This window comes from Rhinoderma darwinii, chromosome 2 (assembly GCF_050947455.1).
Source record: "Rhinoderma darwinii isolate aRhiDar2 chromosome 2, aRhiDar2.hap1, whole genome shotgun sequence".
Taxonomy (NCBI): Eukaryota; Metazoa; Chordata; class Amphibia; order Anura; family Rhinodermatidae; genus Rhinoderma; species Rhinoderma darwinii.
In genome coordinates, this window is record NC_134688.1 from 85,185,638 (window position 1) to 85,202,152 (window position 16,515).

Sequence of the window (16,515 nt, forward strand, 5' to 3'; positions counted from 1 at the left end):
TGTATAAGCGATCGGAGGATCGCATAGTGAAGTCCCTTAGTGGGACTAGTAAAAAAAAAAAAAAAAGTTTAATAAAGTTAATAAAAAAAAAAAAAAAAGTGAAAAAACCACATGAAAAACCCACTTTTTCCCATTACAAACTGCTTTACTATTAAAAAACCAAAATAAAGTTAAGTTACACATATTTGGTATCGCCGCATCCATAACGACCCCGACTATAAAGCCATTAATTACTTAACCCGCACAGTGAACGCCGTAAAAAAATTAATAAAAAAACTACAGAAAAATTGCTGTTTTCTGTGAATCCTGACTTTAAAAAAATGTGATTAAAAAGTGATCAAAAAGTCGCATCTACTCCAAAAAGGTACCAATAAAAACTACAAGTCGTCCCGCAAAAAAAGAGCCCTCATACAACCACATCGGCGAAAAAATAAAAACGTTACGGCTCTTCAAATATGGAGACAAACAATTTTGAAAAAAAAAAAAGTGTTTACACTGTGTAAAAGTAGTAAAACATACAAAAACTATACAAATTTGGTATCGTTGCAATCGTAACCACCCGCTGAATAAACTTATTGTGTTATTTATACCACACGGTAAACGGCGTAGATTTAGGACGCAAAAAAAGTGGCAAAGTTTCAGATTTTTTTCTATCCCCCCCCCCAAAAAAGTTAATAAAAGTTAATCAGTAAATAATATGTACCTCAAAATGCTGCTATTAAAAAATACAACTTGTCCTGCAAAAAACAAGACCTTATACAGCTATGTCGACGCAAAAATAAAAGAGTTATATCTCTTGGAATGCGACGATTGAAAAACTTAAAAAAATAGCCTGGTCATGAACGTCTAAAATAAGCTGGTCATTAAAGAGGCTCTGTCACCAGATTTTGCAACCCCTATCTGCTATTGCAGCAGATCAGCGCTGCAATGTAGATTACAGTAACGTTTTTATTTTTAAAAAAGGAGCATTTTTGGCCAAGTTATGACCATTTTTGTAGTTATGCAAATGAGGCTTGCAAAAATCCAAGTGGGTGTGTTTAAAAGTAAAAGTCCAAGTGGGCGTGTATTAGGTGCGTACATCGGGGCGTTTTTAATACATTTACTAGCTGGGCGCTCTGAAGAGAAGTATCATCCACTTCTCTTCAGAACGCCCAGCTTCTGGCAGTGCAGACACAGCCGTGTTCTCCAGAGATCACGCTGTGACGTTACTTCCCCAGGTCCTGCATCGTGTTGGACGAGCGAGGACACATCGGCACCAGAGGCTACAGTTGATTCTGCAGCAGCATCAGCGTTTGCAGGTAAGTCGATCTTACCTGCAAACGCTGATGCTGCTGCAGAATCAACTGTAGCCTCTGGTGCCGACACGATGCAGGACCTGTGAGTGAGGTCACAGATCTGCACTGTCAGAAGCTGGGTGTTCTGAAGAGAAGTGGATGATACTTCTCTTCAGAGCGCCCAGCTAGTAAAAGTATTAAAAACGCCCCGATGTACGCACATAATACACGCCCACTTGGACTTTTACTTTTAAACACACCCACTTGGACTTTTGCAAGCCTCATTTGCATAACTACAAAAATGGTCATAACTTGGCCAAAAATGCCCTTTTTTTTAAAAATAAAAACGTTACTGTAATCTACATTGCAGCGCCTATCTGCTGCAATAGCAGATAGGGGTTGCAAAATCTGGTGACACACCCTTTCTTTAACCCCTTAAAGAGGCTCTAAGAATAAGAATATAATAAGTTAAAAAAAACAACTTAACAGAACGTTAATTAAAAGGTTAGAACTCTAATGATTCAAGACTCGTATACAGACTGCAAAATCCGTGAACAGTCCCTCACTACAACACTTCATGTATGCACGGGTTGAAATGTTATACTTAAAGTGTTTTTTTTTTTTTGCGTTTCTACAGAGTTCACACAAAACAAACAACTCATGCAAGCGCACCATCTCAGTCCACACAGTCCGTGGTGGAGCAGGAGAATTACAGAATTCTGCGCCCAGACAGCCTGCAATACGAAGATGGAGCGTGAAAGGGGAAGCACCGCTCCTTTTTGAAAGTGAGCTTCAAGTCAGGCCCCATGCACACGACCGTATTTTTGTCCACCCGTAAATACGGGTCCTTGGTCACACGTATTCAACCCGTATTGCACCAATATTTACGGACCCGTGCCCGTAAATATGGGTCTGGTGTCACCTGTATTTACAGGCACGTTTTTGGCTGCAAAATTACACTGTAGTAAATCGGCAGCCCCTTCTCTCTATCAGTGCAGGATAGAGAGAAGGGACAGACCTTTCCGTAATAAAAGTAAAAGAATTTCATACTTACCCGGCCGTTGTCTTGGTGACGCGTCCCTCTCTTGACATCCAGCCCGACCTCCCTGGATGACGCAGCAGTCCATGTGACCGCTGCAGCCTGTGATTGGCTGAAGCGGTCACATGGGCTGTAACGTCATCCCAGGAGGCCGGACTGGAGGAAGAAGCAGGGAGTTCTGGGTAAGTATGAACGTCTTTTTTTTTTTCTTTACAGCTTTATCTATATTGTGATCGGTAGCCACTGTCCAGGGTGCTGAAACAGTTACTGCCGATAGTTTAACTTTCAGCACCCTGGACAGTGACTACTGACGTCGCCTAGCAACGCTCCCGTAATTATGGGTGCACAGGTAGTCACCCGTAATTACGGGAGCCCCATAGATTTCTATGGACTGCCCATGCCGTAATTACGGCCTGAAATAGGACATGTTCTATCTTTTTCAATGGCACGGGCACCTTCCTGTAAGCATACGGGGAGGTACCCGTGGCCAACAGAAGTCTATGGGCCCGTAATTATGGGAGTTTTCACGGTCGTGTGCATGGGGCCTCAGTGTCCAGCCCCTCACTGGAAACCCAGAGAAAACAATCATACAATGATATTGTAGAAAAGGGAATCCTATGGGGTCAGAAGGCAAAATAATGCAGAACACAATGCAATATAAGTAAAATATTCTCATTGTTCCAGCCCAGCTTCTTTGACTGCACAATCACACTGTGCTGTGGATCATGCTGGGCTGCAACAATGAGAAGTGTATGACAATGATTAGTCAGCCTCACACTCCTCTGTACAACACCCAGTTGGTAAAAAGTAAAAACACGCCCAGTTGGTCACTAAGAGACTAATTAGCATAAATCTAAAATTGCTCAAAAATGTCAGTTTTTCAAAATAAAAACCAGTGTTATCTACATTACAGCGCCGATCAGATTATGTAGGAGATAGGGCACTTATAATCTGGTGACAGAGCCTCTTTAAAGGGAAGGTGTCATGAATTTTTTTTATTATATTGCTTTTGGTATGATATTAAAATAAATTTTATTTATGGGGGGGTGGAGGAACGAATTGCATTATACGCAGACGATATGCTGCTATTCATGGCGGATACCGAGCGCACACTACCGTTAGTGATGGCCTTAATTAAGCGGTTTGGGAAATATTCGGGATTGCTCATTAATTGGTCAAAATCGGCTCTAATGCTCATGGACCCGGGGGTTATCCAGACTGGGGAGGAGGAGGTGGAGATACCGGTGGTCACGGAGTTTAAGTATTTGGGGATTAGGGTGACGGCGAAAGCACAGGATTATATGTCCCTTAATGTAATGCCACTGTTAACAACGATAAAAGCCAAAGTAGAGGCGTGGAATAAGTTACCGCTATCGGCTCTGGGTAGGACGAATCTGATTAAAATGATCCTTATGCCCCAGGTGCTGTATGTCCTACATAACTCCCCGGTATGGATCCCCAAATATTGGTCTAGGAGGTTGCACAACCTTTTTAGGGATCTAGTATGGAAGAAGGGGGTACCTAGGATTAAACTGGAGAAACTACAACTGCCTAAAGAGGAGGGGGGCCTGGCTGTGCCCAATGCGTGGGTGTATTATTTAGCTGCCCAATGTCAGCATTTCTGGGGGTGGGAGCAGGAAGAGACATGGGGGTCCAGTGCGCGCATCCTATCATATCTGGGGGGGGGGGGGGACCCGTTGGCAGGACTGGAAGCGCACAGCTATAAACGGATGGCGAGTACCAGACCCACTCTGCTTCTCATACACAAGGTGTGGTGGCAGTGCAAGCAATTGCTGGGGATAGGAGAGTGCACTAAATATACACCACTCTGGAGGAATGCTTATCTGGACGGAATTGGGTAAATTGGAAGGGATGCAGGGGTGGGAGCAGCAAGGCATAATACGATTGAGTCAGTTGTACGAGGGAGGCATACTCAAATCCTTTCAGCAAATAAGGGAGGAGTTTCAGCTGGACTCCCGCATGTTCTATCAGTACCTGCAGATTCGGCACGCTGTGCAGACACAAGCGGCCAGTGTAGACATGACAATACATGCCGCGGGAGTGTTGGAACATATTGCAAAAGCAGTAACGTCAAAAGGATTAATTTCATTGGTTTATCGCAGGTTATTGGTGGAACATCTGGGGGATCCTATGGCACCAGTGAAGGCTATATGGGAGAGGGATGTGGGTCCTATTACAACAGACCACTGGGAGGCGGTATTGGCAGCAACATGTACTTTGTCCATTAATGTAGCACAACGAAGATCGCAGTTGTTTCTGATACATAGGGTGTATAGGACCCCGTGGGTGCTGAAACAAATGGGATTAAGAGCAGATGCCAAGTGCCCTAGGTGCCCGGAGGAAAAAGCAGACATCCTCCATATGTTCTGGACATGCGGGAGGTTGGGGATTCTGTGGACGGAAATATTGGAGCTAGTGGGGAGAGTGTTTGAGGTACAGATTCCATGGGATCCTGTGGTAATGCTGCTAGGGTATGTTGGGGATTTGGAGGGGGATAGGATGTCAGGTTTGGCAATCGCTAAAATACTATATCAAGTTAGGAAAGGAATAGCAAAGCACTGGCTGGATGCGGAGCCACCCTCAAAACAAGAAATCATAGGGGCACTTAACTCACAGGTTCTGATGGAGTATAGGATATACTCCAAGAGGGGGTCCAGGGTCAAGTTTGAAAAACAATGGGCTAGGTGGATTGATCAATCTGGGTATGCTTCTGTGGAGCTAATGACACTACGGTCACACGTTCAGGTATAGGGCTACTGACTGTGGGGTACATACGGAGAGCAGGCGTAAGATGGGGAATGGAAAAGGGGAAGAGAAGGAGATAGGATTGGAAAAGTGGTATCGAGAAGACCGGCTGGGGGGATACAAGGGGGAGTTGGGGGGAAGGGAATGTTTGGTTGGACATAAATAATTGGGTCTGTGGAAATTTGCTTATACACTGAATGAGAAAGTACAATGACCTGTAAAAATGTGAAGTTGTTGAATAAAATTGAACTGATTAAAAAAAAAAAATTTTATTTATTTGTGTTCTACTTTTTTTTTTTCCCTTACTTTTACTTCTCTATGGGGCTGTCATTTTTTTTTCATCTCTGTATGTGTCAATTAACGACACACATAGATGGAATACGGCACATACAACCCCATAGAGAATGCGAACGGGAGCAGTTAGAGCGAAATCCGGTGCCATTTTCATGTGGACCGGAAGCTGCTGCCGGACAGTCAGATGACGACTTCCGGCCATATGTTCAAGGAAGCGAAGGCGCAAGGAATAGGAGCGGAAGCAGGTAAGTTATGCTTGTGTATGTGAGGTGTATTATGTTCGTGTTATACGGTCTGATTAGCACTGTATCTAATCCTCCTACACCGTGCATTCGCTCAGAAAACGGCGGCACACAGTGTAGGAGGTTTGAAGGTTCAACCCCCTCCTTCTCCTGGCACTAGCCAGAATAAGGGAGGGGGGATTGTGTGAGGACACTAAAGCGAGTGTGTCTACCCCAAATTTGCAGCATAAAGAAATGAGGTTGCTTTACCACATTGACCATGCTGCAATTTTGGGAACGGCTCCCTCTAGTGCCCAGCACATGGAAATGTTATAAATTAGAATCTAATGTATAATATTTCCTGACTTTAAAAAATTCAAACAATATGTAATCACTTAAATAATAATTGTTTAACAAAAAACAAAAAAATTCTAGCGACACATTCCCTTTAAGGGCAAAACAGGCTTCGTCACTAAGGGGTTATTATTGGAGGTACACTTTAGCGATATGCCATCACTTCTAAAATCGTTAAATACATCAGAGCAGATTAATGCAGTTAATAAACGTAAAACAAACTTAAGCCTCAGGCAATCAAAAGATGTGCCAAATTTATCAGTGGCGCATGCTGTATGATAAATTTCCCACATCTGTTAAGACACTTTCCTCTTCCTTTTACCACCTTTGATTTGGCTTATTTTGCATCACAATACTACACCCCTTTTGAGGAGACACTTTTTAAAGTGGCTAGTGAGGCACAAATCTGTTCTTTGGCGCATTTGCTTAATAGGTCCAAAACCCGATGGATGCAATGTGTGACAAATTTTGACACATTTTATGATATTCTAGACACAACACATTAGTATATCTGCCCCTTGGTGTTTTCCAGGATTTAGCTTAAAGAGGCGCTGTCACCAGATTATAAGTGGCCTATCTTGTACATGATGCGATTGGCGCTGTAATGTAGATCACAGCAGTGGTTTTTATTTAGAAAAACGATCATTTTTGACGTTAAGATCTATATTCGTTTTATGCTAATGAGTTTCTTAATGGACATCTGGGCGTTTTTACTTTTTGGCCAAGTGGGCGTTGTGGAGAGAAGTGTATGACGCTGACCAATCAGCGTCATACACTTCTCACCATTCATTTACACAGCACTAGCTATATCACTATGTGCAGCCACATAAACACTAACATTACTGCCGTGTCCTGATAATGAATATACATTACCTCCAGCCAGGACGTGTATTCAGAATCCTGACCACTTCTGTAGCATCTGTGTGAGACTACAGCACAGCGAGATCTCGCTGTAAATGACAGTTTACAGCGTAATCTCGCGAGACTACGCCTGCTATGCTGTAACTCACAGAGAAGTGGTCAGGATTATGAATACACATCACGTCTTGGCTGGAGGTAATGTATATTCATGGTCATGACACATGAGTAGCGTTAGTGTGTTTATGTGGCTGCACATAGTGATATAGATATATCGCTATCTGCTATGTAAATGAATGGAGAGAAGTGTATGACGCTGATTGGTCAGTGTCATACACTCCTCTGGCCAAGAGGGCGTTGTACAAAAAGTAAAACACGCCCAGTTGTTCATTAAGAAACTCATTAGCATAAAGCTAATATAGGTCATAACTCTGTCATAATCATTTTTCTAAATAAAAAACATTGCTGTAAATCTACATTACAGCGCCGATCACATCATGTACAATACAGGCCACTTATAATGTGGTGACAGAGCCTCTATAAACCCTTAAATGGAATGTGTCGCTAGAAAAAATTTTTTTTTTTTTTTAGTTACAGTGTATAGGTGATTAAACATTGTTCTAATTTTTTTACGAGTCTGGAAATATTATAAATTAGATTCTAATTTATAATATTTCCCAGCGCTGGTCACTAGATGGAGCAATTCCCAAAATTGCAGCATTGCATGTGGTAAAGCAACCACATTGCTTTATGCTGCAAAATTTGAGAAAACTCACTTGCTCTAGTGAGCTCTCAGAATCCCCCCTCCTTTATCCTGGCTAGTGCCGGGAGAAACGAGGGGATTGAACGGTCAAACCTCCTACACTGTGTGTCCCCATTTTTTGAGCTAACACAGTGTAGTAGGTTAACATACACTAGTAAACACACAGTAAAACACGTACACACACAGACCTAACTTACCTGCTCCTGCCGCCGCTCCCTCCGCTCCGTCTGCTACCTCCGCTCCAAGTGCACAAGTCCGGATGCCGCGACCGGAAGTAGTAAGCATACTGTCCGGCCTCGACTTCCGGTCTACAGGAAAATGGCGCCGGACGTCGCACAGTTCAATTTGGACTGTGTGGGAGCGGCGCATGCGCCGTTCAGCATAGTGGATGGAACGGGCCCCGTTCGCATTCACTATGGGACTGTATGTGCCGTATTTCATGTCTGTATGTGTCGTTAATCGACACATACAGAGATGGGAAAAAAAATGGCAGCCCCCATAGGGAAGAAAAAGTGAAAAAATAAAAAAAAAACTAAAACAAACAAATAAAAAAATGTTTAAATGTTTAATAAAACACTAAAATCAAATTAATCTAAAATTTTTTTTTCCTGACACTGGTCCTTTAATGACCGGCCTATTTTAGACCTTAATGACCAAGCCATTTTTTACGTTTTTCCATCGTCGCATTCCAAGAGCTATAACTTTATTTTTGCGTCAACATAGTTGTATAAGATCTTGTTTTTTGCGGGACAAGTAATTTTTAATAGCACCATTTTGGGGTACATAGAATTAATTTATTAACTTTTGTAAATAACACAATAACTTTATCCAGTGGGTTGTTGCGATTGCAACGACACCAGATTTTGTATGTTTTACTACTTTTACACAGTGAAAACACTTTTTTTCAAAATTATTTGTTTTGTGTCTCCATATTTGACGAGCCATAACTTTTTTGCATGACCTAGCAGGCAATCACTACAGGCAGACCTGGGGGCCTTTATTAGGCCCCCGGCTGCCATCGGAGACAGACACTCGGCGATTTTATCGCCGGGTGTCGGTGGGATGAGAGGGAGCTCCCTCCCTCTCTCCAAAACCACTCAGATGCGGCGCTCACTAGGAGCGCCGCATCTGAGGGGTTAAATGGGCGAGATTGATACTGATATCGATCTCACCCGGTCGAGGAGGGATGCCCCCAGCTACCTCTGGCAGCTGAGAGCAGGGAGATTTGACAGCTCTCTGCTCTGTTTACTTATGCCGATGCAGTGCCGTAAAAAGGCTATTGCATCAGAATAATGCCCATTAGTGGCCGCCGTAAAAACACTATGAGGTGGTCACTAACCAGTTAAAGGAGTTGTCCGAGATTTAATGACTGGGTTAATGCTTGTAATTTATAAATGTAAAATACATTTGTAATATACTTACACTTTCCCAAGGGGCCCGTTTCCAGATCCTGCCGTGGGGTACTTGACGGGTGACATCACTCTCTGCATTGGCTCTGGCCACTTTGTTGATCTTGAATTATTTTCCGGGTATACGACACGTCACTTGTGACGTGGTGTATATCGGCTTGTTCTGCTTCACAGCCCGTAACGCGCATGCGTTGCTGTTCACGCGGTCCCTGCTGTTCTCGAGATAACAGCAGGGGCCGCGCATGTGCGTTACAACAGAACAAGCTGATATACACCACGTCACAAGTGACGTGTCGTATACCTGGAAAAGAATTCAAGATCGACACGTCACTTGTGACGTGGTGTATATCGGCTTGTTCTGTTGTAACGCACATGCGCGGACCCTGCTGTTATCTCGAGAACAGCAGGGACCGCGTGAACAGCAACGCATGCGCGTTACGGGCTGTGAAGCAGAACAAGCCGATATACACCATGTGACAAGTGACGTGTCGTATACCCAGCAAAGAATTCAAGATCAACAAAGCGGCAGAGCCAGTGCAGAGAGTGACGTCACCAGTCAAAAATCCCACGGCAGGATCTGGAAACAGGGCCACTTTGGAAAATGTAAGTATATTACAAATTTATTTACATGTAAAAGTTACAAGCAGTAACACAAAGTCATTAAATCTTGGACAACCCCTTTAAGCCCAATTATCAGCTTAAAGAGGCTGTCACCACATTATAAGTGCCCTGTCTCCTACATAAGGAGATCGGCGCTGTAATGTAGGTGACAGTAATGCTTTTTATTTAAAAAAACAATCTTTTTTCACAACGTTAGGAGCAATTTTGGTTTATGCTAATGAGCTTTCTTAATGCCCAAGTGGGCGTACTTTTACTTTCGACCAAGTGGGCGTTGTACAGAGTGCATGACGCTGACCAATCGGCATCATGCACTCCTCTCCATTCATTTACACTGCACTAGCGATATAGTTATATCACTATGTGCAGCCTCATACACAAACCCTAACATTACTACAGTGTCCTGATAATGAATACACATGACCATCCAGCCTGGACGTCATGTGTACTCAGAATCCTGACACTTCTGAATCTTTTTTTGTGAGATTCCGGCAAGTGAAACCAAATCTCGCGAGATCACGGAGCTAAACGAGATTTGGTTTCACTTGCCGGAATCTCACAGAAAAGATTCAGAAGTGTCAGGATTCTGAGTACACATGACGTCCAGGCTGGATTGTCATGTGTATTCATTATCAGGACACTGTAGTAATGTTAGGGTTTGTGTATGTAGCTGCACATAGTGATATATCTGTATCGCTAGTGCAGTGTAAATGAATGGAGAAGAGTGCATGATGCCGATTGGTCAGCGTCATACACTCCTCTGTACAACGCCCACTTGGTCGAAAGTAAAAGTACGCCCACTTGGGCATTAAGAAAGCTCATTAGCATAAACCAAAATTGCTCCTAACGTTGTGAAAAAAGATCGTTTTTTTAAATAAAAAGCATTACTGTCACCTACATTACAGCGCCCATCTCCTTATGTAGGAGACAGGGCACTTATAATGTGGTGACAGTCTCTTTAAGGTTATTAACTAGTGCCCATTTTCCCACCCCTCCTTGCTTCCAGCAGCTGTGTGTAAACAGTGGGTCAGCCGGCGCGGTCACATGACCACATCCTTCAATAGATCTGGTCATATACTTTTATGGTACATTGGAGTGAATGGGGCTATGCTGCAGTCCTGTAAAAAAAAAAAAAATATACGTAAACGAACTCATCCGGCCTGTGAATACGCTTTGCTTGCATGCTGTCGGTTTTCCCGGGGTACACGCCAAAAAAAAGCTCACAAATGTCACGTGACCCTGCACGTAGCTGCCCCTCAAACTATAAGAGTCTGAACAGTCTTATTTTTGTACTTGTATTCTTCAAAGCAAAAAACTACACTCCTACCTGAAGATCTGGACCAGTACAAAGCACTTACCATGGAAGGGTTGGACATAAGCCGGACACAAGCGTACATTCTGCTGGTAAAGTGGACGGACTAAATGCAAAAAAGGCTGCTGGAAGATTAAAGAAAAACATTAAATGCATCAAATCTCTATCCCTTCAGATTCTGTTCCAGCAATTCATGGAATTCGAACGCAAACTCTGGGATGCCACAGGACCATGGACTGCAACAAAACGACTGGTGTCAGCTGATGGTCATGTCTTCTGTCAGTGCATAATGTACCCGACCTGCCAGTCATCCGGATGATGATCGCAGCATTTAAAGGCCATCAGGCAGACATCATTGGCAATGTAATAATATTAGAGTATCGGGATGGCACCAGTCAGTAGTTTGAGACACTAAACCGCCAGCATGGCCTTATGCATCTAGGATTTCGTGTTTTTGATATGGACAGGCTTAACACTAGATTCCTGATGCATTACTTCAGTGACTCCATGACCGGTTCCCTATAAGAGATGTCCTATCCTATGAATGGCAGAGAATAGCGGTCACTATGCAGTGTAAAGCTGCGATATAAATCTCGCACAGGGCTAAATCCACACTCCAGGCCCATCCTACTACTCAGCATTACACCCCGGTAATACCACATGCACAATGTGCAGGCTGACCACAGCACGGACAGGGACATGCACAAGGTCACGTCAACCGCTCAGATAGCCTGAGTAGTAACACCACGCACCCCACTACAGACACCGGTTCACTACACTTATGCGAACCCCTTAAACCAGCTCACAGCAGCCCAACCGCGCCCAGACCAGCAACTAGACTGCAGCACAGCAGGGCCTCACCTTGGCGGGGAGAGAATGAAGGAGCGTGACCTCACTGCGCACGCGCTAATGAATGCTTGTGACAGAAGCGAATGCGCATGTCCGTTCTCCTAGAGCGGCTGTTAATTAGGCCCGGAAGCAGAGAGTTAAGACAACTATTTACAGCGACATCTAGTGGATGGGAGAATAGAGAACGCACGGGATAGGACGAACGTCAGGTCAGGTCAGGGACGTCAATGCGTACCCACATACATCTTTATCTGACTTTCAAAGATTGCAATGACGGGCGTGACAGATGAAGGTTACCCAGACTTGGTTGTTTGGATGCATCGTTTCTAAGCACTTATTATAGTAATTATTTATAGCATTCGTTATAATGTATTATGCTACACATATAGTACATTTCATATTTTTGTCTGTCTGTCTATCTTATCTATCCATATATGGTTTTAAAGGGAAGGTGTCATGAAAATGTTTTTTTTTTATATTTGTAATATTGCTTTTAGTATGTCATTAAAATAAATTGTATTTATTTGTGTGTTTGCGTTGTACTTTTTTCTTACTTTTACTTCTCTATGGGGGCTGCCATTTTTTTTTCATCTCTGTATGTGTCGCGTAACGACACATACAGAGATGGAATACGTCACATAAATCCCCATAGAGAATGCGAACGGGAGCCGTTCCATTTACTACAGCGTACCCCGTCTGTGTGGGAACGGCGCATGCGCCGCTCCCACACAGTCCAAAAGTAAGTTCTTTGGCCGAGCGACATCCGGCGCCATTTTCATGTGGACCGGAAGCCGCGGCCGGACAGTAAGATGACGACTTCCAGTCGCGGCTTCCGTCCATATGTTCAAGGCAGCGAAGATGCAAGGACAGGGAGCGGAGGCGGCAGCGGCAGGCAAGTTATGTTTGTGTATGTGATGTGTGTGTATGTTCGTGTTATACGGTCTGATTACCACTGTATGTAATCCTCCTACACTGTGCAGTCGCTCAGAATATGGCAGCACACAGTGTAGGAGGTTTGAACATTCAACCCCCTCCTTTCTCCTGGCACTAGCCAGGATAAAGGAGGGGGATTGTTTGAGCACACTAGAGAGAGTGTGTCTTCTCCAATTTTGCAGCATAAAGCAATGAGGTTGCTTTACCACATTGCCAATGCTGCAATTTTGGGAACTGCTCCCTCTAGTGACCAGCACATGGAAATGTTATAAATTACAATCTAATTTATAATATTTCCTGACTTGTGAAAAAATTAAAACAACGTGTAATCATTTATATACTAACTGTTTAACTAAAAAAATAAAAATAATTTCTAGCGACATATTCCCTTTAAGATAGTATGGGAAGTATTAACCCCTTCCCGCCACAGCCATTTTTCAGATTTTCATTTTTTCCTCCCCACATTCCAAAAGCCATAACGTCTTTATTTTTCCATCTATATAGTACTATGAGGGCCTGATTTTTGCGGGACGAGTTGTAGTTTTTCGTAGTACCATTTATTGTGCCATATAATGTACTAGGAAACAGGAACAAAAATATTTTTGGGGTATAAAATGAAAAAAACAGCGATTCCTCCATAGTTTTATGCGCTTCGTTTTTACGGGATTCACTGTGCAATTAAAACAACATGTTAACTTTATTCTGTGGGTCAATACGATTACGGCAATACCAAATATATATAGTATGTTCTATATTTTACTACTTTTACAAGTAAAAACCTAAGTGTAAAAAAAAAAATTTATTTTGTGTCGCCAAATTCTGAGATCCATAACTTTTTTATTTTTCCGTCGATTAAGTGGTATAAGGGCTTATTTTTTGCGGGATAAGCTGTCGTTTTTAATGATACCACTTCACTTTTTATTTCATTTTTTGTGGGAGATGAGGTGACCAAAAAATAGAGATTCTGGCGTTTACAATTTTTTTTTTTTTTACGGCGTTCTCCGTGCGGGTTAAATAATGATATATTGTAATAGTTCAGACTTTTACAGGTACGGCGATACCAATTATGTTTATTTTATAATTTTTTTTACTATACTCTAGGGCAGGGGTCTCAAGCACGCGGGTCGCATGCGGCCCCTGAGGCTGTCATCTGCGGCCCGCAGGACACAGCCGCTAGAATAGGCTCTGCTCCGGGACTCTGTGGAATTCCCTGACATCGCTGTCCATATATGGACAGTTTTGTCAGGGTCTTCCCCAGAGCGGTGTCCCGGTCAGAGTGCAGCGCAGGGCGGAGGCAGCGCTTAATAGGAGCACAAAGATGGCGGACCTGGGGGCCTTCATTAGGCCCCCAGGCAGCCATAGCAATCATCGCCACCCCGTAATTGCATACTGAGTATACCAAAGCATTATAGAAGTGATAGTGGGACTAAAAAATAGTTAATTAAATATTAGGGGTCAAAATAAAATTAATCAATTTTTTCCATAAAAAGTGTATTTATCAAAAGTGTTAAAAAAAAAAGAATACACACAGATACGGTATCGCCGCAATGATAATAACCCATAAAAAAGGTAAACACATTGTTTAAACCACAAATTGAACAGCGTAAAAAAATAACAGCGATATTGAGGGTTTTTTAAAAAAAAATCCCCCCCAAATTTTTTTTATTAAAGTTAATCATAAGTAATTACAAGTTAATTATAAGTACCCCAAAATTGTTCTATTAAAAAATATGACTCGTCCAGCAATAAACAAACTCATAGAGCTACATTGATGGATTAAAAGAAAAATGGCTAATGGAATACAGCGACATAAAAATGTTTTTATTTCCATGAAATGTGCTATTGTGCAAAAGTAGTAAAACATAAAAAAACAATATATATTTGTATCGCTGTAATTGTTCCCGATCCATAGAATAAAGTTAACACGTTATTTATTCCTCGCGGTGAACGGTGTAAATTTAAAGCACAAAAGAACCACGGTGGAATTGCTGGGGGCTTTTTCAATTCCACCTCAAATTATTTAAAAAAAACAAACAAAAAAAACCCAGCTAATCAATAAGTTAAATGTATCCTAAAAAGATGCCATTTAAAAATGCAACTCATCCGGCAAAAAACAAGTCCTCATACAGCTTCGTTGATGGTAAGAATAAAAAGTTATAGCTCTCAGAATATGGCGACACAAAAACAAATGAATGAGAGAAAAAGTGACTTTAACCCCTTCCCGCTCTATGACGTACTATTCAGGGGCGTAGCTAAAGGCTCATGGGCCCCGATGCAAGAATTCTTACTGGCCCCCCCCCCCCGCAAACTTCTCATGGCCGACGGTCCGCAGCTTTCAGCTGCATCGCCGGGTCTCCTAAGTAACCCAACAATGCAGCACTAGCAGCCGGGGCGTCACTAAGGCTGGGTTCACACACCCTATTTACGGACGTAATTCGGGCGTTTTAGCATTGAATTACGTCCGAAAATGCGGCTCAAAAGCGTTGGCAAACATCTGCCCATTCATTTGAATGGGTCTTACGATGTTCTGTGCCGACGGTCATTTTTTTTATGCGCCGCTGTCAAAAGGCGGCGCGTAAAAAAGACGCCTGCGTCAAAGAAGTGCCTGTCACTTCTTCAGACGTAAATGGAGCCGTTTTCCATGGACTCCATAGAAAAACAGCTCCAATTACGTCCGTAATGGACGCAGCGAAAGACGCCTGCACATGCCATTACGGCTGAAATTACGGTGCTGTTTTCTCCTGAAAACAGCACCGTAATCTCAGCCGTAACAGACGCTGCCGTGTGAACATACCCTCAGGGCTTAAAATGTCAGGGGAAATAGCCCCAATACATATGTGTCCACCCAAAAAAAAGTGTGTATATGAGACAGCATATCTATAGCACTACGACCCTATAAACTATGGATAGGATTAGATACAGTGGCTCAGCAGACAGTATCACACAGGATAGGATTAGATACAGTGGCTCAGAAGGCAGTATCACACATGATAGGATTAGATACAGTGGCTCAGCAGACAGTATCACACATGATAGGATTAGATATAGGGCCCAGCAGACAGTATCACACATGATAGGATTAGATACAGGGGCTCAGCAGACAGTATCACACATGATTGGATTAGATATAGGGCTCAGCAGACAGTATCACACATGATAGGATTAGATACTGTGGCTCAGCAGACAGTATCACACATGATAGGATTAGATACAGCAGCTCAGCAGACAGTATCACACATGATAGGATTAGATACAGTGGCTCAGAAGGCAGTATCACACATGATAGGATTAGATACAGTGGCCCAGCAGACTGTATCACACATGATAGGATTAGATATAGTGGCTGAGCAGAAAGTATCACACATGATAGGATTAGATACAGTGGCTCAGCAGACAGTATCACACATGATAGGATTAGATACAGCTCAGCAGACAGTATCACACATGATTGGATTAGATACACAGCTCAGCAGACTGTATCACACATGATAGGATTAGATACAGGGCCCAGCTCGCTGACATTGCGTCTCCAGCGCTGGACCCAGGAAAGGTAAGAATAATAATTTTGCTTCTTTATGTGTTACTGATTATTTTTGTGTGTTTGTGTTTTTTTTACAGGTTCGGTTGTTGGACTTCGGATTCGAGGACTTCAATGACGGCGTTTTTTTTATTCTCAATAAAATGGTTAATGAGGGTTGTGTTTTTTTTATTTCAATAAAATATTTTTCTATGTGCTTGTATCTTTTTAAACTTTATTATCACCGCCTTAGTAATGGCCGCCGGCTGATTGACAACCTCCATTACTAAGGCGGGGCTTAATGTTAG

General features: G+C 42.7%; 1 protein-coding gene across 4 annotated transcripts in view; it reads right to left on the reverse strand.

The window, feature by feature from the left end:
• The window catches only part of ATP5MC2 (ATP synthase membrane subunit c locus 2), a 116,647-nt gene that overhangs the window by 8,738 nt on the left and 91,394 nt on the right, over nt 1-16,515 (reverse strand). Inside the window, exons 1-2 of one of the 4 annotated variants that reach the window (XM_075850092.1) lie at nt 11,770-11,858; nt 10,955-11,033 (exon numbers count right to left, since the gene is read on the reverse strand). In XM_075850092.1, the coding sequence (XP_075706207.1) occupies nt 10,955-10,993 (39 nt within the window). In that variant the 5' untranslated portion in view covers nt 10,994-11,033; nt 11,770-11,858. Of the gene's footprint in view, nt 1-10,954; nt 11,034-11,660; nt 11,683-11,769; nt 11,859-16,515 lie in introns of those variants that run through there. The other 3 variants (XM_075850094.1, XM_075850093.1, XM_075850095.1) reach the window with 3 other exon arrangements.